A 27218-nucleotide genomic window follows, 5' to 3' on the forward strand; every position below is an offset into this window, starting at 1 on the left:
AACAGCTTAAAATTCCCCGAAAGAAGCTTTTGGTCAGCATCTGTCACCCAAGGAGTTAGGCATTGGATAGCTTTTCGGAATGATCACTTGCAGGACCAAAGGAACAAATGCAAAGGCTTTTTCTTACATTCCAAATTTAATGTTTGATTTTTAAAATTGTGCCTCAGCTGTTACCACTCTGGGTAATATGTAGAGAGCTGAGTAAAGAAGCCCTCGACTACCTGTGGGGCCCTGGAGCCTTTTGGGGACCTGGGTCCTCCAGGAAGGTGCTGTCAGTGGAGGGAAGGTCTTCTTCCATGCAGCCCACTACGTGCTTGAAATGATTGAGACAGCCAAGGGTCTTGGAAAAGGATTACCAAACATCTCTGTTTTCTAGAGATAGCCTTTTGTGTTGATCCTCCCGCCCCCAGATTAATTATTTTACATCTTTGGGAGACTAGCTTTTGTCTGAAGAGAAATTATATTTTGAACACATGCACAAAATACTCCCCGCATAACAAAAAATAAGCATGTGTCGCCTTTAAGACAATCATCCTGGTCCACACGTGGAGAATACTAATGCTAATCCCAGTAAATGGACTTTAGGGATACAGAATTGTATGTGAATAGTTGAAATAGTCACCGTGGTTCGGGGAAGTCCGTATGTATAAAAATGGGAGCTTAAATGGATGGGGATTAAGTTTTACCACATGAGAACAATATCCAGGAAGGTGTAGGTTTTCCTTTAATCCGCGAACTGAGCAGGAGTTTGGATTTGTCCAGGAGAGACAGCAAGCTGTGCTCCTGGAAGGGCAGCATTACCCAGAGCACACCTCTCCCGTGAGCGCGAGCACCGAGCTGTAACCAGCTTTCCACGTGTGGTGGTAATTAGTGGACCATGTTTTAATTTTATACCCTTAAAATCAGTGCTATGGGAAAAGACACGCGTCTTACATCACTGAAATGAGCCTGCTGGTCCATGTTTTCCAAGCAGTGACCTTCCTTAATCTCCGCTCCTTGCTTAATCTGGACGGGAAATGCATCCAGGCCGGCTCTGCAGGGAACACATCCCCGTGCTGCCTCATGTGATGAGCTGCATCGGGATGCTCACCTCGGGGAAAAGGAGCACGGCCCGTAGATGAAACCTTGAACCAACCCTTCACACCCACCTTTAAGAGCTGCCTTTGGCCAAGGCACGTGCTACATGCACTCCCAGTCATTTCTCATTCTCAAGCTTCTTTTGGTGATTAAAGAACTCACTTTCCTATAGTCCTACATCTCTTAGACCGGTCTGATTTCTGTAAGACTTCGTAAGTGTTCCATGGCAAATACTTGTCTTCATGATTTCTGCTGTTCTCAAAGCATCTCCCTCCCAACTGTTCCAGCAGATCATGCATGACCCAAGTGACAGCCACGCCGCAGGAAACACGACAGCTGATGCCACCATATACCCCTTCCCCCACCCCAGCACCTCCCCCGTAACCCCCAGTTGGTTGGTGCCAATATTATACTGGCTGTTACTTAGTTTAAAAATAGCAACTATTCCTGTAGCGACTTGGAAGACCCCATCTATTTTCTGAAAATGCTTTGAACATGCTATTTTTTTAGAGTGTCCATAACAAGGAATATATTATTATGACTTAGCATGCGGTACCGAGTTGACTAATGCCTCCTTCTTTTTCAGCTAACTGAGTTGAATACCTTCTTCTTGAAACATATCTTTGTGTTCCAAGCCAGTCATCCATTAAGTTGGTGTAGAATTCTCTTCATTGGTGGCATCACGGCTCCCACAGTGAGGTAATTCTATACAAGCCTGACTTGTCATTTGAGCACATTAACCTGCTATGTATTCTCCTGTTCAGCATAAGGAAAGTCACATACACCAGCAGATTTTCCATGAAAATATTAAAGGATTATACATCTGAATATGAAGAAAATGTTTTGCTCTCAGACCTGAGTCACATGAAGTGAGAACACCACACACACCATTATCTTCAAACCTTTTTATCATCCTCCACTGCTGTTCCTTTTTTACCCCTGTTTAACATCCTTTAAATAAAAAAAAAGAGTAGCAGTGATGCTTTTTTTCAAAAATGAGGTGATTAAAAAATACAAAAGTTTTAATGGTGGATCACAAGTCATAAATGACGTTATTTTAGAATGATACTTTATTCGCTCTTTTAGAGCCAGTTAATTTCCTTTTAACAGTGTCCTTCCTGTCATCCTCCAGGACAACTGAGGTAAGCTTGGATATTCATGCTGTTCCTCTGATTCGGGTAGGGCCACAGAGGTGAGGGATTCTTTGGAGACTGCCCCTCATGTAGACTGATTCCAGTGAATATCAGACAGACATAGTTTCATTTGTTTCATTTTTCCTACTTAGAGCTAATGACATTTGGATTTTGCAGTTAATGTTGGAGTACCAGCATTGAACAGTAGTAACACCAAAGATATCTGCGCAGTTGATTCAAATATAAACTAAGCAGTTACAAGGGTTAGCTTTCCAGAATCTGTGGGATAATTTAATTCATCATTTTTAGTGTGCATGCAAACCACACAAGCAGAGGGCCTCACTTGCCAAGAAGAGTGGGTGTTCTTGGTCAAACAAACCTTATTCCAGCCAGCACGTCTTCTGGTCCTCATTAATTATTACAAAAAAGAAACAAACATATATAGATATACAGATGTATTATATATAATATATATCTCTGTAGATATTTATGTATCTGCATCTATCTATATATATTTCCCCCCAGATCCTGGATTGAACAAACCAAGTAAGATACAACTGAGTCCTGTGGAGTCAAGGCCCAAAATTCCATCTCTGGTGTTCATTATGAACCAAACGGGAAACCAGCAGTTGGTAGGCAGGCAGTGTTCTGACGTGTCACAGACCAGTGGCCTGTTGAAGTCGTTTTCTTGTAAATATGCTATTTTCCCTTGGTGGATTGGAACCTCCTTCTCTCATTTAAAATTTAATTTAATTTGAGGCTCACAATTATCTTCAAGAAAGATTAGCAGCAGCTTCTTCGTAAAATTAGGAATAATCAATAAAGTCAGTACGCGGGGAAAGGAAACCTCTTATAAAACAGAAGCACAAACCACATCTGATCACAAAATTTCAATATCGTTAAACATCTCAAAAACTGGAGACTAAATGCCCAGTATTTTGAGTTCTTTTGAGAGCTTAACATTTTTGCCAGACCCTATGGATTTCTACATGATACTTTTTTTGTTTAAAAATCAGCCACTTTTTCTATGCTTTTATACCAACCAGAGGCATTTCCTGCGTAAGAAGATGCTGTGACAAGCTGCTTGGAAAGATGGAGGTGCTCCTAGCGCGTTTTAACACAGCCTCTCCAAGGAGTGTGTGCCAGGCCCCTAAAAGGAGAGGAAACCTACAGGCTTCAGGATAAATCATACAGACCATATCTCTGTTTTTTTCCCTTTCACTTCGACTCTCTTGCTTTGAGAAGATGTTTGATTGAACATTCTTTGAATCTGATAATATAAAGTGCAGTCTAAGGGGATGGGTGTGATCGGAGGGTAGAGTCGCTAAACTGGTAAAAGCGTATTAGGTCATGAAACTGTGAAGTTAGAGGTAGACCTGGATTCTTTATGACTAGAATTCTCCACTCAGGCCTTTGGCGTAAGGAGATGATAGTTTGTGGATGACCTTCAGGTATCCACGAATCCCCTGAGGCTTAATGCAAAATTTTGTGTGTGTGTGTGTGTTCATGTGCCTTGATCATGGGTTTCATTAAATCCTCAGAGTCTGTGCCCCCCCCCCCCCCAAAGATGATGAGCTCCCGCTTCAGATGCTACTTCTGAAGGGATGGATTGAGTTGGGGGTAGTTATGAGGGTCTAAGCTTGTGCCGGGCTAAACGGCAGTTGCTTACACGGGTAGCGGTCGAGCACTGGAAATGTGACTAGCCTACATTAAAATGTGCTATACGAGGCAAATACCGTATTTTAGACTTAGTGCAAAAACAATGTAAAAAAAAAAAAAAAAAAAAACAATGTAAAATACTTCGTGATAGCTGTTTTCAGTATGTTGGATTAAATAACCTAAGTTACTAGAACGAATATTACCAGTTCCTTTTACTTCTTTAACATGGCCGCTGGAAGATTTTAAATCACACTTGTGGCTTGTATTACATATCTATTGGATGGTGTTGCTCTAAGCCTTTTAACTCCGTATCATTGCCTCTTTTTTTCTGATCTCATCAGTAGCATTCAGAGTCGTTGGTATTCAGTGCGCAGTGAACTGCCACCGGGGTCCCATTCCAGTTCCTGAGAGCCAAAAATGGGTGTCTGCCCTGCCTGGGTTACAATCAGCAACCTTTGTCCTGGAGAGTGCCAGAGGAGACAGTGACTGACGTGTACGTGACCCTCTGGAACCACTTCCACGCAGAGAGACTGGAAGCACCCATTCTGTCCCCGAATCAAAACCGCCTTTGCGAATAATTGGCTCTTTAAACCGTGCTCTCTCCTCCTTCCAAACCCAGCCCGAACTCTTAACCTTTTACAGGAATGTTTCAGCAGGCACTGGCTTTCTATTCCCTGGACTAGAAGTAGACCAGGCAGCTGCAGTGTGTAGAACCAGTCAGAACATCTTTTATATTTACTCTGTCAAAGTGATTTAATTCTGTACCAACCCCTTGGTCTTCCAGAAGCTCTCAATGAATTCCACCTTTGTTCTTTCAGGCAGTACTATGCTTACCTCACTGACACACAGTGCAAACGCGTAGGAACACAGTGCTGGGTGTTTGGGTGAGTAATAATCTCTTACTGTGGACGTTTCAAAACCACTTGAGCCTTTAAATTTCATTGGTTGGTTCTTGACCCTACACATTAAGTGCCTCTCAGTACAATTTTCCTATGTAGGCTTGCTGTTGTTTTTATATGTCTTTTCTTTTTTTTAACATTCTCTTTTCTGATTTAAGTTTAGAATATTGTAGTTGATTGGCAAATTATAGAAAAGATGATATACAAACTGCTTTTTAAGAAAAATAGGAAACCAAAGGATATTTTCTGCATAGAACTCGGGAGGCTTTATGAAATAAATAGATGATGGATTGTTCAAATTCCCTCTAAATTCAGGGACAAGTTTGGGACATCATTTTGTGATAGCCTTACTGATGCTTTATGTTACTTTCACATCAGAAAGGCCCCTTAAAACAGCTGCTTGCTACCTACCAAGGCAGAATTTTATTGTTCCAAAGAGAGCTAAAACATAGTCACATGTCCACAATTTATTGTCTTGTTACAGATACCAATGTTATCTTAATATATTATTATTTAAATGTTTTGAAAGACCATAAGAGACTCGTAACTATAGGGAACAAACAGGGTTTCTGGAGGGGAGGTGGGCGGGGGGATGGGGTAAGTGAGTGATGGGCATTAAGGAGGGCACTTGTTTTAATGAGCATTGGGTGTTATATGCAACTGATGAATCATTAAATTCTGTGCCTGGAACTAATTCTACACTATATGTTAATTAACTAGAATTTAAATAAAATCTTGAAAGAAAAAAAAAATGATTTGAAAAGACCATAGGCTATGTAGTTTAACCCCGCAGTGTTAAATGCGAGACCATCTTCAGTATCTCAGGTAAGTGGTTCTTTTGCTTAGATATCACCAACAGTTTACCATTCCACATAGCAACTGAGGTTCCAGAGATGGCCAGCATATCTGTGTGTGAGGTTCAATCCCTGAGGCAGCCTAGATTCAAGACCTAATCTAGGTTCTCAATTGAGTGTGATGGCATAAAGAAAATTTGATGAGTACCCATAGTAGGGAAGAAATTACTACTTCAACAGATTTTTAAGCAGAGTTAACTTTCTTTTTCCCAGTTAAAATGGTAATACATATGTATAGATTAAAAAGTGGCAAAAGAGGAGTGCCTGGGTGGTTCAGTCATTGAGTGTCTGCCTTCGGCTCAGGTCATGATCCCAGGGTCCTGGGATCGAGCCCCGCATAGGGCTCCCTGCTCGGCAGGAAGCCTGCTTCTCCCTCTCCCACTCCCCCTGCTTGTGTTCCCTCTCTTGCTATATTTCTCTCTGTCAAATAAATAAATAAAATGTTTAAAAAAAAAAGTGGCAAAAGAAGAAACTAAAGATGATCCAAAGAAGTCACCCGGTCAGAGATAATCATGGTTAACGTTTCTATGTTATTCCTTGTAAACATTTCTGTGCGTGCGTGTGTGTGTGTGTGTGTGTGTGTGTGTGTGTGTCCAGCTTTCATTTCAGAGTCTGAGGGGTTACTCAAGTTAGCTGTAGGCAGGCTTTTCCCCCCTCCCAGAACACAAAGGGTCATTGTCCTTATTTCTCATACATTCTGTACTATCAACTGATTTTCATACCCAGAGTAGCTTACCGCGTGATAACATGGATTAGCTTTCCACTGTTTAGTGATCTGACAGGAGAGAGAACTTACTTACATAGACTGAGCAGAGGCCCTGTCAGGGCACATTTGTTGAGTCATGCAGAGGAGGGAGGTGGGCTCTCCTTCTTCCTGTCCCGCCCACAGAGGACAAGAAGATTGGTTTTGCATCTTCTTGTCTACAGAGCATTTGAGTCCTCCTCCACCGCTTACGGGAACCTTCTGTCCACATGCGGTTTTCTCTTCATATTCTGAAGTCCTTGCCAGAGCCTTCACTCTGCTGCGAGTAGACGTATTTTCCACACAACCATCTCTGTTTACCTGTTGAGGGAAAGGAGAGAGTGATGAGAGAGAGGGGTGGTGCCACAGCAAAGTTAGTTTCTCATCAGGCGGCTAAAAAATACAATCCCCGGTGGTAGGAGAAATGGCAAAATCAACAGGGCCCGAGCAGCAGAAAACGCTGCTGACAGAAAAGTCGCAACTTGTTGAAAGTGACCAAATAAAATAAAGCAAAATGCAAAGGAGTGCTCATTGGGCTTATTTAGTATGCTTCTTGAGAATGGAGAGCTCCCAGTAGGGTGGTATCAGGACTCCGGAATCTTGAGAACTAGTGGGTCACGCTGAAAATAACAAAGGCCTCTCCATGAATCACACATAGCCATCCTCCTGGGCGTGTGGACATTGGCAAGAGCCACCTCCCGTGAGCCGGCGAAGGAGAAACAACCGGGCCCGAGCCTTGTCTCCTCTCTCTGCAGCTTTGCCCCTCGGAAAACCACCTCCCCTCTTCTGCCCCATCCCTCCTCTGTCTCCCTGCTGCCTTCATCTTGTGTTATTTCCATCTCCTATCAAAACAGCAAATGTAGGGCTGCCTGGGTGGCTCCGTCCTTTAAGCATCCGACTCTTGATTCCAGCTCAGATCATGATCTCAGGGTTGTGAGATCGAGCCCTGCATCCGGCTCAGCGGTGAGCATGGACCCAGCTTGAGAATTCTCTCTCTCTTCCCTCTGCCCTCCCCTGGCTCACACACACACACACACACACACACTCTCTCTCTCTCTCTCACAAAAACAAAAACAAAACTGCAAATGTGTAAATGTCTCATTTCTTTTAATAACTAGGAACTGCTTTGTAGCTTCCTTTTCACTAATTTGAGAGTAATTTCAGGCTTTAGCACAGTGTGGAGATGTGGGGGAACAGAGCAGAGCGCCCCTTATAGCGACAGTGGAGTTTTGCTTTGGGGGAGGTGGGCGGGGGAGGGGAAACGGCAAACAGGACCACCTGAGGTGTCTTTCCCACCATTCCACAACTTTTTCTCCTGAAGAGGGCACTTTTTTCTTCTGTAAATGTTATACCCAGAAAAAGTTTGTATTAGTTACTCGCTGATGTAACTAAATACAGACTTACAATGTGGTCTCCCACAATTGTGCCATAGACCTGAGCTTTTAAGCCTTTTATACTCAAACACACTGTGCCCAGCAGAGAGATAGGACTCCATCCAGCTAAGGAATGGGAACCCCACCAAGGAGAAAGCAGTAGTGTGAAAAAGCCGGCCCCTCCTCTCTTTAGAAAGTCCCATTATGCTATTTCCAGCTGTGTGGGGGCATTAGGGCCAGACCGATATGAACAGATTCCCCAGGGGTACACTTTATACCATCTTTATCTTCGTCTTTCTCCCCACGCATCCCTCATCATAATTGAGTTTCCAAACAAGAGAGAAGTAGCCTGATGTATAAAGAAAAGATGTTTGATCACGTGGCCCTGAAGGAGGGTATCCAAAAGCTTTGGCTGTCGCAGGAGTGAGCCGTCACTTTTCCTTCCCGAGAAAGTTCCTGGGTGGGACCTTGGGGGTGTTGGGTAAGAGTCTACTGAGCCTGTTGGGGCTCCAGGACTGCGTCTGCCTCACTGTCAGAACTGCCCTTAGCTCCATGTCATCCTAACCCTACTGGTGCCCCTTTGACAATCAGCTGCTATCTCCGGTGCTCTGCTGAACTGTTCTGGCCAAGGCCAGTCCCAAATCAGCAAGTCCTTCCTCCATCCACAGCTCTCCTGTCTTCTCCCCAGCATCTGCCATCTTGAAACTGTTCCTTCTGCAGCGGCTGGCCTGGTTTTCCTCCTACTTTTCTGTTCCTTCTCAGTTTCCTCTGCTGGCTGCCCATTCCACGTCTCACTCCTCTCCACAATTTCTTATAATTGTGCTTGTTCTTCCAGCCTCTTTTGGGTTTCCCCCCACCTCTCCCGGAAGGATGGACAACAGCTGTGAGGCACAGGGTCCTTCCAGGAGGAGGTGTGTGTGAGGGGAACAGACCTTTGTGGGAGGTCTCATCCCATTCTGATCTCTCCCAGCACGACCTGGTCCCCAGTCTCTTGCTGCTGACCTTTGTTCACAGCCTCCTGCATCCCTCACCTCCTCCCCCACCCCCATCTGCCCATCCCTGTGTCATGCCTTGTGTGCTCACACTCCTAGGGTAACTTCATAGCCAGTTGCCTTTTCCCACTGTCTCTCTCTTCATACCATTCTCGATACCGCCACTCCCTGCTTCCTTCCTCAAAAACACCTCCACTGACAGCCCAAAACCTCTGGCAGTAGGTACAAAAATTTTTTTAGCAGCTGAATCCTGTTCCCCAAATGATATCTTTCCCCAAATCCTAATAGCAAAAACAGTTGAGCAGAACTACCCAGGACCCTTTGCCCCCCTTCCCGCCCTTCCCACCCTGCCCCTGGGGATCTTGGGAAGTCAGAAAGTTCCATGGAACACAGTTGGACCTTTCATTTCTATCTGGTAAAGCTTAGCTCAGTATCACTTCTAAAAAGCTGTCTTTGCTCACCCTAACCAGAACCGGAACCCAGTTCCTGGGGACCTGTGTGGTTGTGTGGTAGATGTGTCCCGTGTGTACATGTCTCCTTTCCACTGCGGAGGGTCCCACCGCGAGCCATCCCAGCAGCGGGTTCTCGTGCAGCCAGGGGGCAGTATGTTCAGTACATGCCAGGTGCACCCAGGCTGTGGCATCCTCCTAAAGTGGGTTTTGTTGGCCAACTGAAAACATCCTCTGCTTCTCCGGGTTGGCTCGTATGCCCAGTGCTTTTGTGTCTCAAGTTTCTGTAATGTACCTGCCTACGTTCTTATCCCACCCAGTGAGGAGCTCCTTACCCTGGACTCTACGTTAATGTCATCTTTATTTGTACCATGTCTGGAAGGAGCAGGTTCCCCAGGGTCGGGGAGCCGAGAAGGTCCGAGTCAGCAGACCAGCCTTGTCCCCAGGCAGGAGCACCTCAGGCAGCCCAGATGTTTGGCTGCCTTCTAACCTTGCTGATTAAAGATAACGATGGGCAGAGGCATCAAAGGGAGTAACAGCCCCGACTGAATTCCATCAAACCATGGCCTGGCCACCGAGTTCAGTCTGGTAAAGATCAGAGAGATGTAAATTTGCGCCCCACCCCACCGCCTTGGTGAGGAGGTTGTGCGGTCCCCGCTGACAGGCTCAGTAACACAGGCTGCCTGTGTGCCCAAACCTTTGGACTCAGCCCTAAACAAGCAGCCACTTGGGTCTTGTACAAAGTAACGTCAGCCTTCTGTAAGGACTTTATCAGGATTCCCTCAGGGGGCCAGGGATAATGGGTGGGGAGCAATGACTAGTGGGAAAGGGTCCATGTGATTGTTGGGTTTAATGCATCCCAGTTCCCACTGCTTCTCACACCCCCATAGCAACTCCCCTGGTCCTCTCCCTACATTAGAAGCCTCCCTGCTCCTACCCCCAGAATGACCATATTAAAATGGAAATTGAGTCATGTTTGCTTTGCCCTTTGTTCGAAACCCTTCCTCAGACTAAAAGCCACACCCTCATGTGGCCCTCAAGACCCATGTTGCTCTGTGCCTCATCTCTTCTGCCTTCCCCTCACTTCCTGCCACGGAACTTTGCCCAGTGATCACGTGCTCACTGAGAAGACCACACGCAGAGACCACGGCTTAGCTAAGATCCCTCAGCACGAGGGAGCAAATCCTAACCCTGAAGTCGCCAACTGAAACGCTCTGTTGTCTTTAACTTCCGGCCATTATGAAGTCAATTAGGTGGGCCCTGACCAGCGTTTTCCTAAAACAAAATAGAATACAAAAATATCAAAGTAAAGGAACAAATTATTTTGTGGAACTTTTGTTTCAGTTGTGTGTGTGTGTGTGTGTGTGTGTGTGTGTGTGTGTGTGTGTGACAAAGAAAAATGTGTTTCTTGCTCTGGGTCTCAGGTCATAGAAGTTTGAGAATCACAGCCCTAGTTCCTGTGGTTTTGAAAGGTGACTGGATCGAGTTGAATACCCAAAACTCTCACAGTAAACTGGGTGTTTCGTCTGGCTGAAAGGCAGATGAGCACACTGACTTCCTGGGCTGAGCACTTGCTCTTGTAATTCTTCAAGAAGCCCCAGCCAAAGGTTAAGTATTCTTTCGGAGCCCCCTCCCCGCTCCCCCTCCCGGCACCTGCCTGCTCTGTGCTGCCATCTAGCGGCACCTCACAGTCCTGACTTGAGCATTCTGGTGACACTCAGCCCAGCACTGTATCCCAGATAGAATGATGCTTTCTCACACATGTACTTTGTTGGGGGTGGCGTGGGGCGGAGGTGGTCTTTAGAGATTCAGGCCAACCACTCCTAAACATTGTTTGGTCGCGGCTAAGGGAAAAGAACCCCAAACTCTCTAACGATACGTTAAGGAGATTTTCTGCTTTGGTTCAGATTTGAGGTGTTCCGTTGTTTAGAGCCATCCATACATTTGATGATGGTAGTGACCTTTGTGCCCTTGGGTAGGGGGACCGAGGACCTCCTGAGCCCCTTCTTGCCTTTTGAGAGAGTATCTGTGCAACTACATCAATCCCTGATTGACCAGATTCCATCTCGAGTGAAGAACACCTAAAGTGGAGCTGTGTGAAATCAGCATTCTTGGGTAGTCTTTAGGATCACACGGCCAGCGCTATTATCCTCACTTCCTCTGTTCTTACCTTCAAGCTCTGAACCTTAGTAAAGATCTGATCTTTATATTCATGAGTGAAGATGCAGAACGTAAGAGTGGCTTCCACCCCCCCTTTCCTCTTTTAACTAAAGAGTAAAACAAAATTGTTTTCTTTAACATTTTTATGTTTGGAGGATAAAGGATTATTTATACCGTCAGCAAGAACGGGGAATATGAAATCTGGAAATGCTTCGAAGTCTGAGAGGGAATGTGATTGCTGCCTTCCAAGTCCCTGAAAGACTACTCGGAAGGCTCGAACTCACCCTGTACCACTGGAGGACAGAGTTAGGATCCATGGGCAAAAGGAGGCAGATACCAGCCTGAGACAAGGAAAACTTGCCAACAGCTGAGGAGATCGAGTGGCAGAATAAGTGGGTTCCAACAGGGGCAGTGACAGTTCACCCCAATGGTGATGGGCTGAGTTGGAGGCTTCCAGCTATTAAAATATTTGGTCTGGGAGAAAGGAAGATGTGAAAAATATTTTATTATATCTGGGGAGGTATGGGGAGACAAATAGGCAGAACACAGGGTTATTAGGGCAGGATCCTATAATGGTAAATGCACATCACTATACATTAGTCCAGACCCACAGAATGTACAACACCAGGAGTAAACACTAATGTGAACTGTGGTCTTCGGGTGATGACGATATGTCCCTGTAGCCTCATCAGTTGTAACAAATAGACCCTTCTGGGGGAGGGGTTGTGACACGCAGGGACGTACATGGCAGATCTCTATACTTGCCCTCAGTTTTGTTGTGACCTAAAGCTGCTCTAGAAAAATTAAGTCTTAAGAAAAAATAACAATAAAATAAACTTTGTATTAAATCTAATATATGTGTTATTTCTGAAGAAATTGCTGTGGAATAGAACATGTATCATTTTGTGAGGAGCCTGCTACCGGCGTAAAATGATGGAATAGTGCATATTTCTGATAATGCATTTGCTCAGCCCTGCACTGTATATATGCATATGTATAATGCATATGATAAGAAGAATTAATATTTAATCTCTCGTTCTGTCTGACTAGGGTCATTGGTTTCCTGGAAGCTATCGTGTGCATAAAATTTGGACAAGATCTCTTCTCTAAGACCCAAATACTCTATGTTGTGCTTTGGCTTCTTTGTGTGGTAAGTCATTACTTTTTTACCCAGAAGTGTTAGCAACACTCCCCAGGATGTCTCTTTAAAAAAACAAAACAACAACAATGAAAACCCGTGTGCATCAAGTTCTTTCAGAAATTTGCACACAGGACCTTCTATTTCTAATAACCCAAAACCGGCCACTAGTCTAAAGGTCAAGATTAAACACATGAGACCACCCAGCATCCAAAACAGGTCACCTGGGCAGGTGCTGGTCAGATGCCTTCTGCAGGTGCACCATACGTGCATTTATTTCGCTTATGGGAATTCAGCTCCATGAGGGGACAAGGACAGTTAGAGTGCCCCTTAGCATATGTATGGCTGTTCAAGGGTTTATGTACAAGATGATGGACTGTGGTTTGTAGGCCATGTAAGATGTTCTTGTAGGTATTCAGACCATGCAGTTTCTGCCCCACAGGCTGACTTTGATGGGCCAAGCCCTGTGGGATGATTTTCCTCTCTGAAGGGAAGAGCCCTTGGGGACCTCTAGCTCCACTGTCCTGGGACTTTTTCCTCTTCTTTAAAATGAAGTAAGATCTTCCCCATGATCCTCTGTCTCGTTTCTTAAATTGCACATATGAATGAATGAAATGATAATTATGTTTCTCTGATAGGGGAAGGGAGGGAAAAAGAAAAGACAAAATCAGAGAGGGAGACAAACCATAAGAAATGATGAACTGTAGGGAACAAACAGAGGGGACGGGGGTGGGGGGATGGGATAACTGGGTGATGGGTATTAAGGAGGGCATGTGATGTGATAAGCACTGGGCGTTCTATGCAACTGATGAATCTCTAAACTTTACTTCTGAGACTAATAATATACTCTGTGTTAATAGAATTTAAATTAAACAAAAAGAAAGTAAAGTAGGATCTTAACCTACCATTCTGTGTCTACTCTTCTTAATTTGTTTTATTATTTTGGGGAAAAGTCTTATTTTACATTTAAGCTTAACATTCTTCACTTTTCACTTACTTGATCCAGAAAATGAACTCAGGCTTTCGTTATAATCATAGAAAATTTCAAATGTATGTGGAAGTAGACAACCCCTCAGGTACCCATCCATCATCCAGTTTCAACAGTGGCCACCTCATGGGTTTCTTGTTTCCTTGTATTCCCCACCCACCATCCCCACGCTGAATTATTTTGAAACAGACCCACCTTTAATAGTTCAGGATGCATCCCAAAAAGGTCAGGATGTTTTTTTGTTTAATGCAACCACCATACCATTATCACATCTGAAAAAGAATAATTTCATAATGCTATCAAATACCTAGTCAATGTTCAGACTTCTACTATTTTTTAAAATTTGGTATTTTTAGTAGTTTATTTGAATCAACATCCACTTGTTAGACTTGGTCAGCAGGCCTTTTAAGTCTCTTATTATATAGTTTTTCCTGTCTCTAGCTGTCTCCCTTACAGTTTGTCGAAGGACCTAGCTTTGTTGTCCTGTAGATTTTCCCACAGTCTGGATTTTACTGATTTTCTAGTGTACTCTGATTTAACAGATGTCTTTGTCCTCTGTTTTTTTTCCTGCAAATTAGTAGCTGAATCTAGAGGCTTAATCAGATTCGGGTCTTTTTTTTTTTTTTTTGGCAAGACTAAACTTTGTATTTTTAAGGTGTTTTTTATTGCCTTTCATTTCACAGCATCTATTTTGTTAGAAATCTGAACTGTGCCAGAGCACCTTGAGCCTGTTCTGTCCTGTTTTATCTTGAGCAGTGAAAGGGAATAATGATCTGCTTTGTACCTGTACACCAGAATTAATGTTCAAATGTATTTTTTCCATCCCAGTGAGACTAGATGTAAGGATTGGTTAGGGGAGCGCATCGGAGGAGCCTGGAGATTTTAACCGTGTGCTTCTCACATGTCTCCCTATCCCTAGCACGTGCATTAGGTGCGTGAACTGTAGCAGGACCAATTGCAGAGGGCGGGCTGAGGTGGGTGCTGCCCTCACCCGGTGCCGGAGCCCTGGAGACCACCAAGAGCTTGAGGCAGGAGGCAGGACTCCTGGGACGGGGGCAGCATCCCTTCTCACAGCACCCGCATACAGCCCCACCCTGGAGAATCAGTGGCCAGCAAGGTCTCCCCAAGGCCATGGCCAGAAGTCCTCTCCGGTCATCTGCCCTGCAGGGGCTCCTCCAGCTTCTCTTTAAGTTTGAGAGACTTTTCTGTTTTACTTATTTGACACTTAGCGTATGCTCCCTTGCGTTGGTGATGTTTGGTTTGCCTTGGAGCCTGCGTGATTGTCACTTTATCGAGGACGTGAACCGCTTTGGTCTCTCCTTCACCTGGCGTGGTCCCTGCAGGTCTGTCATTTGTTCACAGGACATTTACTGAGTGTTCATCAAAGCAGCCTCTGATGGGGCGCCTGGGTGGCTCAGTCGTTAAGCGTCTGCCTTCGGCTCAGGTCATGATCCCAGGGTCCTGGGATCGAGCCCCGCATCGGGCTCCCTGCTCGGCGGGAAGCCTGCTTCTCCCTCTCCCACTCCCCCTGCTTGTGTTCCCTCTCTCACTGTGTCTCTGTCAAATAAATAAAATCTTTAGGAAAAAAAAAAAAGCAGCCTCTGATAGTGAGCCACACAGAGAGCAGACGGTGGTGATAAGATTATATTAATGCTCACTGTGAGCCAGACGCTGGTCTAAGCACTTCTCATGAATGGCATGTTTGAGGATTACTTGGAGGGGAGGTACTTTATATGCCATCTTTTATAGATGAAATAAAGGCCCAGAGAGGTTCACTAACTGGCTCAAGGTCACACAGATAGTACGTGGCAGAGCTAGGGCCCACACCCAGACAGCCCGGCAAGAGAGTTCCTGTTCTCCCACAAGGGCGTCCCCTTCCAAGGATCTCCAGGTCCAGATGGCAATGACCCATGCAAACTCATCGTGTTCCTATGTGACAGACAGTACAAAGGATGTGTACCTAGAGCTGAGGGAGCACTAGAGAGCACCACACGAGCTGGGGAGCTGCCAAAGTCTCCCTGGACGTACCATGTGAGCAGGGTTTTGAAGGGTTACAGTGGATGCTCTCCCATCCATCAGGTGCCCCAGCTAAAAACCTCAGGGGCTGCTTCCTCTCCTCTGTCCCTCTTGAAACCAGTGGGTCACCAGCTTCTGTCCATCCAGCTCCGTCCCCACGCCCCCATCCCCGCTGTCCCTGCAGCTGTCTGGACCTGCACTTCCTCCCCATTCTGCCCCTTGGCGCCATTCCCTATGCTGTCGCCACGCCATCTTCCGGGACTCAGATCCGAATCTCTTTCCCTGCTCAGAACCGTTGCCTGTTTTCGGGGGCTGGAGAAGGCCCAATAATACAACATTTTTCAGTTCAGAATAGTTCAAAAGATAGGGTGAAAGAAGGCTGTGGAGAGCAGCATAGCGTCTCTATTACTGAGGTTTGGACAAGATCTCTTGTCCAAAGCTGATACTCTTTTCAGTATCAGCTTTAGATGCACGGCAACAAGGGGCTTCTGAAGAGTGAGGTCCAGAATGAGACACACTCTCTGGCCCCAGGAAGCAGTCCTCCTCACACCGTGCCAGTGGCCCAGCACCCAAGGAAGGACAGGAAATGTCCAGCTTCCTTATCTCAGATTCCCCCGTCGGTGAAGAGAGAACTCTTCTGCGAAAGAGTGGTGGAGGGGTGAGGGGTGGAGAGAAGCAGGAATGTTATACCAGCAAAGCTCCTCCGTGTAGAAAGAAGTATCAAGAAGGAAGAATCCCCACCACAAAACCTACCGGTTGAAATGTGAACTCTGACGTGTGTGTTTAGGACAGTCTTCATCTGGAGCGTTCATCATACCCACCCTCTTGGACTTGAATCTCAGGCTACCCCAGACTGCTCTTAGTCACCTCAACGAATCATCCTTCCAGACTTCTCTTGTCTTCACCTAGGGTGCTTTCTTTGCCCCATCTGAATGCTTTTCCCTGCTTTTTCTACCTAGTGACTCATGCCAAGACCAAACTAAATTCCTACCCTCCATGAAATGCGCCCCAGCCAGGCGGGCTGATTACGTCCCCTTGGGGGACCGGTCGCACCTGGTACATATTTCTTTGAGTTCTAACCTCAGTGTCACGTAATTTTGGGTTGTTTACATTCTCTCAGCGTTGTACCTCTTGCTTACAAAGACTAAATTTTGATGTCCTCTTGTCCCCACTGACCCTAGTACAGTCTCTGATGCATAGGACTCACTCAGCAAATGCATGGAGAATAAAGGAGTGGGTTCAAGAGATAGGGACCAGGAGCGACATCCAGGCAGGCTGAGAGACTGGCACATGCAAAGACACGCAGCGGTGCCCGTGCCCAGCGTCTCAGGAAGACGGCACCCTGTTTGGGGAGTGAGAGGAGGAGAGTAAAGTGGGGGAGGGGACAAGGGACATCTGCTTCAGAAGGACTCTTGTGTGTCTGTAGTTGGAGATCCAAGGACTGTCGTTCAATGGGAAGATACTGGTTCACAGAGAAAGGCTGCATGGGGTGGGAGAGTCTGGAGGGAGGAGAGGTGCTGTCTGAGGGTGTTGAGGGTCCCAGGCAAGAAATGACAGAGGCTGACCCAAGGCAGTGGCATGGGAAGACGCAGAGAGAGGGCTGGATTTATTTCTTTTTAAAGGTTTATTTATTTATTTATTTACTTACTTACTTATTTGGGGGGGGCGGGGAGAGCGCACACGAGCGGGGTGAGGGGCAGAGGGAGAAGCAGACTCCCCATTGATGCGGGGCTCCATGGGGGGACTCCAGGACCATGACCTGAGCCAAAGGCATCGCTTAAGGCTGAGCCCCCCCAGGCGCCCCAGAGGGCTGTATCTGAGAGATGTTCAAGAGAGTAGCTCCACAGGATGCCACCCCCTTGTGATAGCATGAGGGTGATTCCAGGGTTTCTAGTTCGTGCCCCTGGGTGGCTTTTGGTGGTAATAACAAACGGGGGGATATCAGATAAGCCCACTGAGTGAAAGGAGATGAATTTGGTTAGGGCGTTGAGGGGAGATGAATTTGATTAGGGTGTTGGGGTTTGAGAGGCCCTTAGAACTTAGAGGCGAAGATGTCCTGTATCATTGGAAATTCCAGTCTGTCCAGTAACACTGGGAAGACTTGGTCAGCAGTGGAGGTGAACGAGTTGAGGGCCACTGGCGCACAGGACGTGGTTGGAGCGTCGGGATTAGGTTAGGGGAACCGAGCAGGGGCAGGAAAAACTGGCAGAGGATGGGATTCTTCGGAGCAGCCGCATTTAAGAGCCCCGGCCCTGAGAAACAGACCCAGGAGATCAGGGCTTTGAAGACCAAGCCCAATCCCCTGATGAGTGTTATCAGTGATGAGTGCCATAGAGGGGGACCTGGCCTGAAAAGAGGCCATTGGTGGCTGGGATGATTGGGGGTCCCCATTGCCCATATTCAGGGCCTTTATTAAACATCAAGATTGATCTCAAACTCAGGAGGGAGGTGAACCTTATTCAATAAGAGAGTTAAGTGTGGCCAGAGAAACAAAGCCCCTAATTATTCCCCTTGCTTGGTAAGAGAACAGATCCAGACCTTGAGATGAATGCAGAAGCAGAGATGCCATATGCTGGTTAGTAAGTTTCTCCTCAGCAGTTGTCTGATCAGTCGTGTGTATTTGCCTGCTCATTACTCTAACTGGAAGTCAAGCCAGGCCTACGCCCTCATTGCCACCACACCCCCCTGGCTGTGTGCTGCCTTGGCCCTTCTCCCACATGTTTTTCTTTCTCTTTTTTTCCTTCCCCTTTCTTAAAACAAAATCTGTACAATTGCTTTTTTAAATCCAGGCCTTGACATTTTAAGTGGATATGCGCCTAGATTTTCACAGGTATGATTGCAAACCTGTAAATTACAAGCTTTTGTCTCCTTGGGACAAGTGTGAAATGGGCCTCTTAAGTACCCGGGTGAAGTGGTAAATTTGGCCACCACAGCAGGCTCTTTGTGTGGCGATTGTGATGATAAGCACCTGTTGCTCACCACCTGCCAGTGTTTGCCTGCCTGCAGATTGCAAAGCCCATTCTTCTGGAGCAAGCCCCAGCTGCCCCCACCTGCCCTCTCGGGGACAGGGCTGGGGAAGGCAGAGCTCCACACTCCTGCCCTCCAGTGGGCGGAATTCGCTATGACAGCCAGCCCCGAGCTCCCCGCCCCTTAGTCTAGTGGAGTGACAGCTATCTGGCCAGCCTTCTGGTCTGGGGAGGTGGAACCTGCCCCCCACTCCCCACCCCCTACCCCCAAACCTAAGACAGCCTATTTTGCTCTTTGTAAATTTTGCGAACACCTACATAAGCTTGATACCCTGCAAATCCTCTAGGCTTCCCCACTCTTTCCATCCCATGAAAATGGTACGTTTAATGGTGGTGTAGATTAGAAATCTTGAGCAAGTCCTAGAATATGTTAAAGGTTAGAAGTTATTTTCATTTTATCATCTTAATTCATTCATTGTCTGATTTTTTGATGGGGGAGGATATGAGCTTCCTTTTCTTTAAATCCCTCATCTGCAGATTTACGCCAGCTTGCATATGGCTTTAAAATAAAATGAACCAGTGGGTCTTAACATTTCATGTTGTCTCCACCACGCCAGTATTCCCACTTCATTGACATAGAAGAAGGCCCTCCAGAGCACTCGGACTCCTGTCTTTTTTGCACTTAAGGTGACACTGTGTACCCAGCAGATGCTCCGTAAACATGGCTGACTGACAGGAACTGGGCCAGAGCTGGACTGCACGCTGGGGTGATGAGAATGCAGAGCCCCCCACCCCAGCCTTCCCTGCAGGCTCGGCTCCACCCTCAAGTGTTCCTGTGATGCTTTTCTTTCCCCGGTGTCAGTCAGTTCCTAAGGCGAGGCATTCTGAAGACACAGAACCGGGATGGACAAGCGTTGTTTTGTTTTGGTGATTCACTTACAGTCGGGAAGGTCAGGCCTGGCTGCAGGGCCTGGCGGGGACTCCTCTGTCCTCACTACCCCTCTCTCCTTCAGTGCTCCAGCAAGGCAACCAGAAACTTCTCCCTGATTTTTAGTGCTTTGGCACGTTTGAAGACTTTGGATTTCCGTAGATGCTATTCTTTGCTTAAATTAGAGTATAATTTAGGGTGCGGTGCAAGGTGGGTGGGGAGTTGTCGGGGAAGTAGAGGTCGTCCCTGCCTCTGGGTACCCACAGACCACTCCCTTCTCATTTCACTCCGGGGCTTGCTTCCAAAGCGGTTTTGTTTTCTCTGTATTTTCCTATGGACTCAAAGAGGAAAAACAAAAGCAACCAGAACCGGGGTTGGGGTGGGGCCGCTGAGACAAAAAAGGAGTTGAGAAAGTGGTGCAGAGCCATGGGCAGCTGTGTCCCGCTGCGCCCGCCACCCACTCAGACACCGTGGGCGTCGGTCCTCAGTGCCCTCCCACGCCACTGTGATCCCAGACCGAATGAAACTCCCTTCTCATTTAGAACTCGTCTTCCCCACAGAAGCTGACCAGCTGAGTCCTTGTAACTTCCCAGCGCTGGCGGCAGAGGATGGGCCATGAGAACCAGACATAGAGGATATAAAAACCTGCAAAGCCATGCAGAGAAGGCATCCCACTTTACCCGCCATCGAAAAATGATCTTGCATTCTGATTATCGGCATCATAAGTGTCACTAGGGTCTCAGCATGACTCGTGTCCGAAGCTTTGGGGGATGCCCTCCCCCACTCTCTCTCTCACACACACACACACACACACACACACTCCTGGGGTTCATCTCTGCCATTGTGTAACCGGTGTCCTAGGAGAGATGGCAAAACCACATCGAGCCGTCTTGTATGCATTACTGTTGAAACCCTGAAATCCTGGGAAATGGGATTTTTTTGGTGCAACATTATGTATGAAATGTGCTTGTTTTTTTCTTCCAGGCTTTCACCACCTTCCTGTGTCTCTATGGCATGGTTTGGTATGCAGAGCACTATGGTCACCGAGAAAAGGTATGGAAGGGTCCGTCTTTAAAATGATCACATCCTGCTCGGAGCTTGGGGGAGGGGGCGGTTCATCTGAGAATATGGCGTGGCCAGCACTGTGAGCACGCACCTTCAGTCTTGGCCACTGCGGAAACATAACCAATTCAGGATTTGTCCCCTCTCAGTGGCTGCCCATGCTTGTGAGTGCCCTGCTCAATAGGTCACTATTTCTGTCCTCATTTTGTAAGGGGTTTAAAACCCAATTATGTGTCTGTTTAAAAATAAAATCGCACAGAGAGCCCTGCACTGGTTTTTGAAAGGCTGGGTTTTCTTCCCAGCTCTTGGACATTGTGCGGGCCTCTTTGTGACCCAGCCTGGGGCTCCCCCTCATAAAACGCCTGCCCTGCCCACCTCATAGAAGACACAGGGGTTACAGTTAGGAAATAGATGTGAGCAGGCTGAACACACCGTGCTACGTCGGTAGTCTACCACAAAGTGTAATATCTTCTTAAGTAAAACACAGCGTTCATCCTCGATTCATACCTTAAGTCTGAGGAACTGACGGTACTTTCTAGAAGATTGATGCTGTAGCCCCTGGGAGACAGTCGTGGTTTTATAGCTGAGGAACCGGAGTGTGAGGAGGTTCTGCCACTGGCTGGTGACCCAGGGGTGAAGCGGCCTCACTTGCTGGCCTTGCCCCACCCCGGGGAGTACTTGAAGCTCCATCACTAAGTCTCCCTCTCTCCCTAGACGTACTCAGAGTGTGAAGATGGCACCTACAGTCCAGACGTCTCCTGGTCTCATGGGAAAGGCTCAAAAGGTATCTCTCACGCATTGTTTAAAAACTCTATTGAGTTCTCTTCCTCCTGAGGCCCCATAAGGAGATTTGGAATCAATATTTATCCTCTGAATGTTGATAAATGTATGCCCTGAAGGTTCTCAGACCTGCTCATCACATGTCCTCCATTAACTATTCGTGAAACCTGCCAAGTACTGGCAGGATCTGCCCAAGAAACTTGCCTCATAAGAAGAGGCGCCGTGTGGTTCTGCCTCTCCTGAGATGGGGAAATGTCACGAGGCCTGCACCCGTCTCAGGCATCCTGATGGGAATGTTCTTCCTCCTGGCTTTGGTCATGAGTGAAAAGGGTTAGGAAGAATTATGTACCGGGAGGAGAGGTCTCTCAGAAGAGGTGGAGTGATTTAATTACATTTATTCAAGAGGCAGCCCGGTGTAAGAGAGATTTCAGTCGTGGAGCCAGGAATTTCCCATTGGCCCCTGCAGGGAGCCTCTTGGAAAGATTTGGGGCCACCTGGCTCTTTTAAAGAATCAGGCTTGTGGAATGACACCAAGGAGGCTCCACTGGACAGTAATCTCTTGTCCGTTCTGATGAGCCGATCGGAAGGCTTGGCCGAAGGGAGAGAATTATGAATGCTCAAGATGGTGAATTTGAGCTCACAGAATTGCTCCAAGAAGCTGTGGGCCCACGGAGAGGAAAGCACTACCGTTCACACTGCTTTCCTGAGTTTTTTGGGGTCAAGCTTTCCAGAGTCCTTTCCAGGGAAGAGGCAGGCATGCTCTCTGCCGAGTGGCCGGGCACCCTTCCTGAGACTCCTGAATCAAGGGGTCGATGGGCACCCTGTTTTGGAATGCTGATACTGGCGAGCCGAGGGGTTCCCTGGGGCTCCCTCATTCAGAACCAGCTCCTCACAGATCAATTCTTGGCACTTCTAAGCCCCTCTCCAGTGAAAAGACTGCAGGAAAGTAAGCAGTGGTAGAGGTATGTTGAAATGAAAGGTAGCCAGAATCATTAAAAAAAAAAGAAAGAAAAAGAACTTCAGAGTGGTAGAAGAATCCCTTGGACTAAGCCAAACGGCCCTTGCAATGGAGACCAAAACTCTGGGAACTTCTTATGTTTTTAGTGGCTGTCTTGGGTGGAGGGCCTGGATCTGAGCCCTGGAGCAGAGAACTGTCTGGCTTGACTGCTGGGCTGGAGGGTGGCCATGTGCTCAACCTCAGGGCAGAGCCAGCCTGATGCCAGGCAGTTTTGCTTCTCTCCCAAGCCTTCCTTACACCCCACTACGTGGAAGGCCCACCCCCAGCCTGCTCCCCTCCGCTTCCACCCTCTGCCTGGCTGACACCTGCTGGCTGCTCAGCATCCGGCTGATGTGGAAGTTTTTCTCCGAGGTCCCAAACAAATAGTAAGTGTGTCCCTGCAGACTGCGTATCTCGAACGAAGGTGTTTTGGCATCTTCAGTGGGAGGCTCCAGAGCTGTCATGAGCAGCAGGGGCTGGTTTTTAAAGGTATTCTCTAGATCGGATGATAGAGGGCATGCTATCTTTAATTTTGTAAAGTCAGGAATCCTTTCAGTTTGGGGATGTAGAAGCTCTAGTGTGTAAATGGGTCAAGGCATGGAAATCTAGGTGAGGTCTCCTTTGGTTGTGAGAGTAGACTCGACACCCCTGTGGTTTCATTGTTCTTCCTTGTGCTTTGATGTCATTTGTCCTCTCCGTTCTGGAGCCCATCACCGTGAGCACAATCCACCTTACACAGTGAGAATGTAAAAATTCTTCAGGAAGCACCCCCCATCCCCATCCCCATCTCCTTGCATACGCAGGCGAAAGCTGTATTTCTGGGCCTTGCCCTCGTGTATTCATGAGGCCACTAGATGGAGTGCAAGTATCAGCAGAAGAGCCTACACTTCGGGCAGGTCCCCAGCAGGGAGAACTCCAAATCTGAGGAGTGAGCCCTCAACCCCCACAGCCAGGGTGACGGCGTATTCTCCTTCCTTTGGCCAGGTTCTGAGGACAGCCCACCCAAGCATCCAGGCAACAACGAAAGCCACTCTTCCAGAAGAAGGAATCGACATTCCAAGTCAAAAGTCACCAACGGAGTGGGGAAGAAATGAGAAGAGCCTGACTCATCGCAGATGTCCCAGAGAGTGCCTAGAACTGAGAGGGGAAACTGAATGGTGTGGACCTCCCTGTGAGGAGGGCAAACATGCAGTGCCATCGGGACGAGGAGAGGGGGCTCGGGGGTCATTCTTTGAGAGCGTGAGTCTTGTTTCCCACAGACCCGGCCACCCCAGGCATCCTTTGCCAATTCGAGGTCTCTTCCAACTTCAGCATTGGTATGCGGTCACGGGTAGGCGTGTGGAGCGTTGGCGGGTGGGGGGCGGTGGCTCCCTCCCCGCTGCCCCGGGCAGCGCCACGCTTGCGCCTGCTGTGGTCCGCTGTGGTCCGCTGCGGTCGCGGGTCGCTGAGACGGGGCGTCCGCGGCACGTTCGGACTGGTGACCGGGCTTTATTTTTATGCATCTGCCTCTCCCATTCGACCTATGGGGTCTGAGTTCAGGCCCCTATTCTGTCTTTTATTTTACTGTTGTTAGTACTTGGTTTTAAGTTAGAAGCCACTGCTGAAACTGAGTTGGGGAGGGCGCCTCTCTCTCCCGGAGATAAAACGCGGGAGAGTGTTTGTTGCTCTCTCGCAAACGCGTCCCTTCTCGAGGACCTTAAACCGCGCGCGGTGAGTGGAAAACCGGCCTGAGGAAAGGCTCGCTACCCACAGAGGCTCCCGGGCTTCAGATCAGAACCTGGTCCGTCCGTTCCCAGTGTCGTCTGTCCCGACGTATCCACAGTGCACACACAGCGCCCACCGGGCTTCTCTCCCAGCCAGGTGCCTTCTACATGGTGTTGGTTTTCCCTCCATGCTGTGTGGCTGTCATTGTCTTTTAGTCCCATGTGAGGTGCTGGTGAGTATTACCTTTCATCCGTGCCATGCTCTAGAACATTTACTTACCCTGATAGTCCACCACCTCTGATGGATTCCTGTTTTAAATAAAATAATTCACGTTAAAGTCCATCAAAGATCAGTCTCTGTAAAATGCTCGTTTCTTCGCATCGTATTGGTATTTTTCATCGTTTGTAAGCAATCACTGTATTCTTTAGGGTGATGTGAATGCGTACGCGCTCTATATAGTGAGAAAAGAGGTAAGTGAGGTATTTTAGAGGGCTTACAGACACACGTTCTGTTTCCTCCGATCCCCGGGTGAACCACAGGAAATGAACGAGATCGTCATTGTGTGTTCATGTGGTTACATCCACCGAGTTGGATTTTCTTCCTCTAACAAGGGGCCAGTACTCAGCTGATTGGCTTAGAGATCTAATTTTGCCGAAAGGAATCCTCTTGTTCCTTCATTTCACAGAGCAGAGTTTTCAATCTCTTTTCCCCCTCTAAGGAAATCTTTCGCCCTAGAAGTATCATGTTTTTCTTTTTCTGCAAAGGAATTCCGGGGTGAAGGGGTTAAATGAATCATGCAGAGCCGGGGTCACATCCTGTGCCCTTGCTCACTTGGGTGAGAGCGTCAGGCAGCCTCACTGCAGCAGCCGGGCCCATTGCCGGTGGAGGGGCACCTGCGTTCATTCTGCTGGAACGGTGACTGGGGGAGTCAGCTGTGATGCTCCCCCCGCCCCCCCCCCGGCTCTGCATTCGCATGTGGTCCACACGGCAACCCCGTCCTTCCCAGAAAGGGCTGAGCCAGCAGAGGTGCTTGTGGCATAAACCCACCTACACTTCGATAGCCCATGAAAGAGGCATTTTTAAAACATAGGTACAACGTGAACTTTCTTTGCAAGTATTTCCCATGCATTCTGCTTTTCTGAGCACCGAGTGCCAGAGTGTATCACAGTATCCTATACATGGTCTACCTCGACTCTCCTTCCTGTGCGCCTGGCCCACATCATGGAGTATTTCCAAGTTCATCATCTGGGAAAGCTGGGCCTGGCACTTGAACGCTCCTAACTCTTAGCTCGGTCAGACTGGTGCAGCACGTTCCTTTCTCCAAGGCCGGCGTAGAGGGAGGCACCTGTTAGCACGAGGCGGCTGACTGTCCCGTGGGATATCCGAAAAGCAAAGCGCCCGTGGGACCGTTTTTCCTCCGTGGCTTTGTCTGATATCCCAGCAAAGTCCTCAGATACTGTCTGTGCCTGCTCTTTGAGTTTAAGCTCTTTCTTTTTTTCCCCCCTTTTCAGTAAAAGCTCTTGACACAGTGGTTACAAAACCAGTGCTTTCCATGACTGGCCAGAACCTCAGCTGCCGTTCCTCCTAGAAACCATACTGTCAGCTTTGGCCTACTTTCCTACTCGTTTCTATGGAAATGGACCTCTCACTGATGGCAGTAGATCAGAGGCATCATTTAATATCAGAAACGATGCATTTGCAAATCATCTCACATTCGCCATTTGCAAATAGCCCTTTTAAAAGACACCATTGTTCCGGACATAACGCGCAAAGAGTGTTTCGCATCTTTTTCTCCATCAGTAGCACTGTACTGCATGTTAGATACCTTTCCCTTTTTGTCATTGTGGCCTTTCCCTGCTTTCCTTGTGTCTCCTTTCACCGTTTGTAAAAGACTTGGCCCAACTGCTCCCACAGCAATGCTAGGACATTTCATTGACCTGGTAAGCATTTCGATGATAAAAGACATCCCATAAATGCGAGCCTTATTTCCACTAGAACGTCTTCTGTAGTGAGCTCATGAGTAAAGTACTCACCCAGGAGAAATAAAATAAAATTCTTTACCAAACACATCAGGGGGAGCCCTAGTGGTCTCCCCTCTGAAGCTGCCTCTCTGAGTCATAGCTCCTTTTGTCCGGGATCTCCCTTTGGAAGTGGACACTGGATTGTTCTGTTTGTTTCTAAGAGTGTACTTGGTCAGGCCCTTACAGTGGGGAGGCTAAATGCAGGGTGGAATAGAACCACCCCGTTCGCTATTGAGAACCAGACTGAAGTGAGCATGTTAAACACAGGGGATTTGACTTGTGTGCTCTTTGAATTATGCTCAGCATCTCCTGCAGAATCCCTGGGCCCACCATGGAGTTCGCCAGCTGGGCTTCATTTATAGCGTTCTTACTGTCAGAGAACCAGGAATCCCACAGGCAGCTATTGTCATCCTCAGTATATTTCTCACTTATGTGATTGAAATCAAGATGTAAGGAGAGCCGAGACTTCTGTCCATCAGTGAGTGTTTCATCATAAATGCATGTCTTTCCTTCGTAAGTGTGTGTGCATTTGCAAGGGTTATATTTGAGATTTGGTGCTTTGCAAGCGTCGGCATTGGTCATGGCTAAGACCGATGGGCTGCAGAGTCTCGTTACTAGCCCATGATAATTCAGTTTTTACAACATTTTCTTGATCACATTTTGTTCTAAACCTGATGCTAAGACTATCACAGGTGTGAAGGTCACAAAAAATTCTAATTGGAACTTTGGTATTATTTTTGGTGCAATAAATATTTATGGCTTTTTTACTTTCTTCTGTGAATTCAGAGGAATCATTTATGAATGTCAGTCAAAAGGAGAGAAACAGTTGCACGTGAGTTGTTTGTTTGGGTTTGGTTTTTTTGTTTGTTTGTTGGAATGCTGAGTTGTAAAAATCTTCCTTGTCTCCTCTGTTTACTAAAGACTGCCTTTAATCCATTTCAGAAATTCATCTGTGACTTTGTCTATCCTGACATTCCCTTTCTTGCAGCTTTGTTGGGTAGATTTTGAAGCTGCCTGTTCTATAAGAAAATACTTGTTGTTCCAGTCTTACCCTGTTAAGGATCTGTAACAGGTCCAAGTAGCTCCAGGGCCTCCCATAACTAAGCTTAGTTTTTATTATACATCATGATACTCTGGTTGGAAATCAGTCTCTGTGTAGAGCATACCTGGCTGGCTAAGGGGGTGGGTGACAGGCAAGCTTCCTGCCTACAGTGTTGGCAAAAGGGACTCCTAAGTCCCCAGCATTCTTGTCCTCTTAGAGCAAGGAGAAGAGCATGGCA

The 27218-nt window shown here is 47.2% G+C and overlaps 1 protein-coding gene across 2 annotated transcripts in view; it reads left to right on the top strand.

The window, feature by feature from the left end:
• PTDSS1 (phosphatidylserine synthase 1) overlaps nt 1-24264 on the top strand; it is a 62345-nt gene extending 38081 nt beyond the window's left edge. Inside the window, exons 8-13 of one of the 2 annotated variants that reach the window (XM_035011568.1) lie at nt 1664-1776; nt 4688-4753; nt 12389-12488; nt 20359-20427; nt 21151-21220; nt 23198-24264. In XM_035011568.1, the coding sequence (XP_034867459.1) occupies nt 1664-1776; nt 4688-4753; nt 12389-12488; nt 20359-20427; nt 21151-21220; nt 23198-23307 (528 nt within the window). In that variant the 3' untranslated portion in view covers nt 23308-24264. Of the gene's footprint in view, nt 1-1663; nt 1777-4687; nt 4754-12388; nt 12489-20358; nt 20428-21150; nt 21221-22320; nt 23166-23197 lie in introns of those variants that run through there. The other variant, XM_035011567.1, reaches the window with a different exon arrangement.
• Nucleotides 24265-27218: the final 2954 nt, after the last annotated feature.

Source organism: Mirounga leonina, unplaced genomic scaffold (genome assembly GCF_011800145.1).
Source record: "Mirounga leonina isolate KUSES-001 unplaced genomic scaffold, KU_Mleo_1.0 Mir_165, whole genome shotgun sequence".
In the NCBI taxonomy this organism is placed as follows: domain Eukaryota; kingdom Metazoa; phylum Chordata; class Mammalia; order Carnivora; family Phocidae; genus Mirounga; species Mirounga leonina.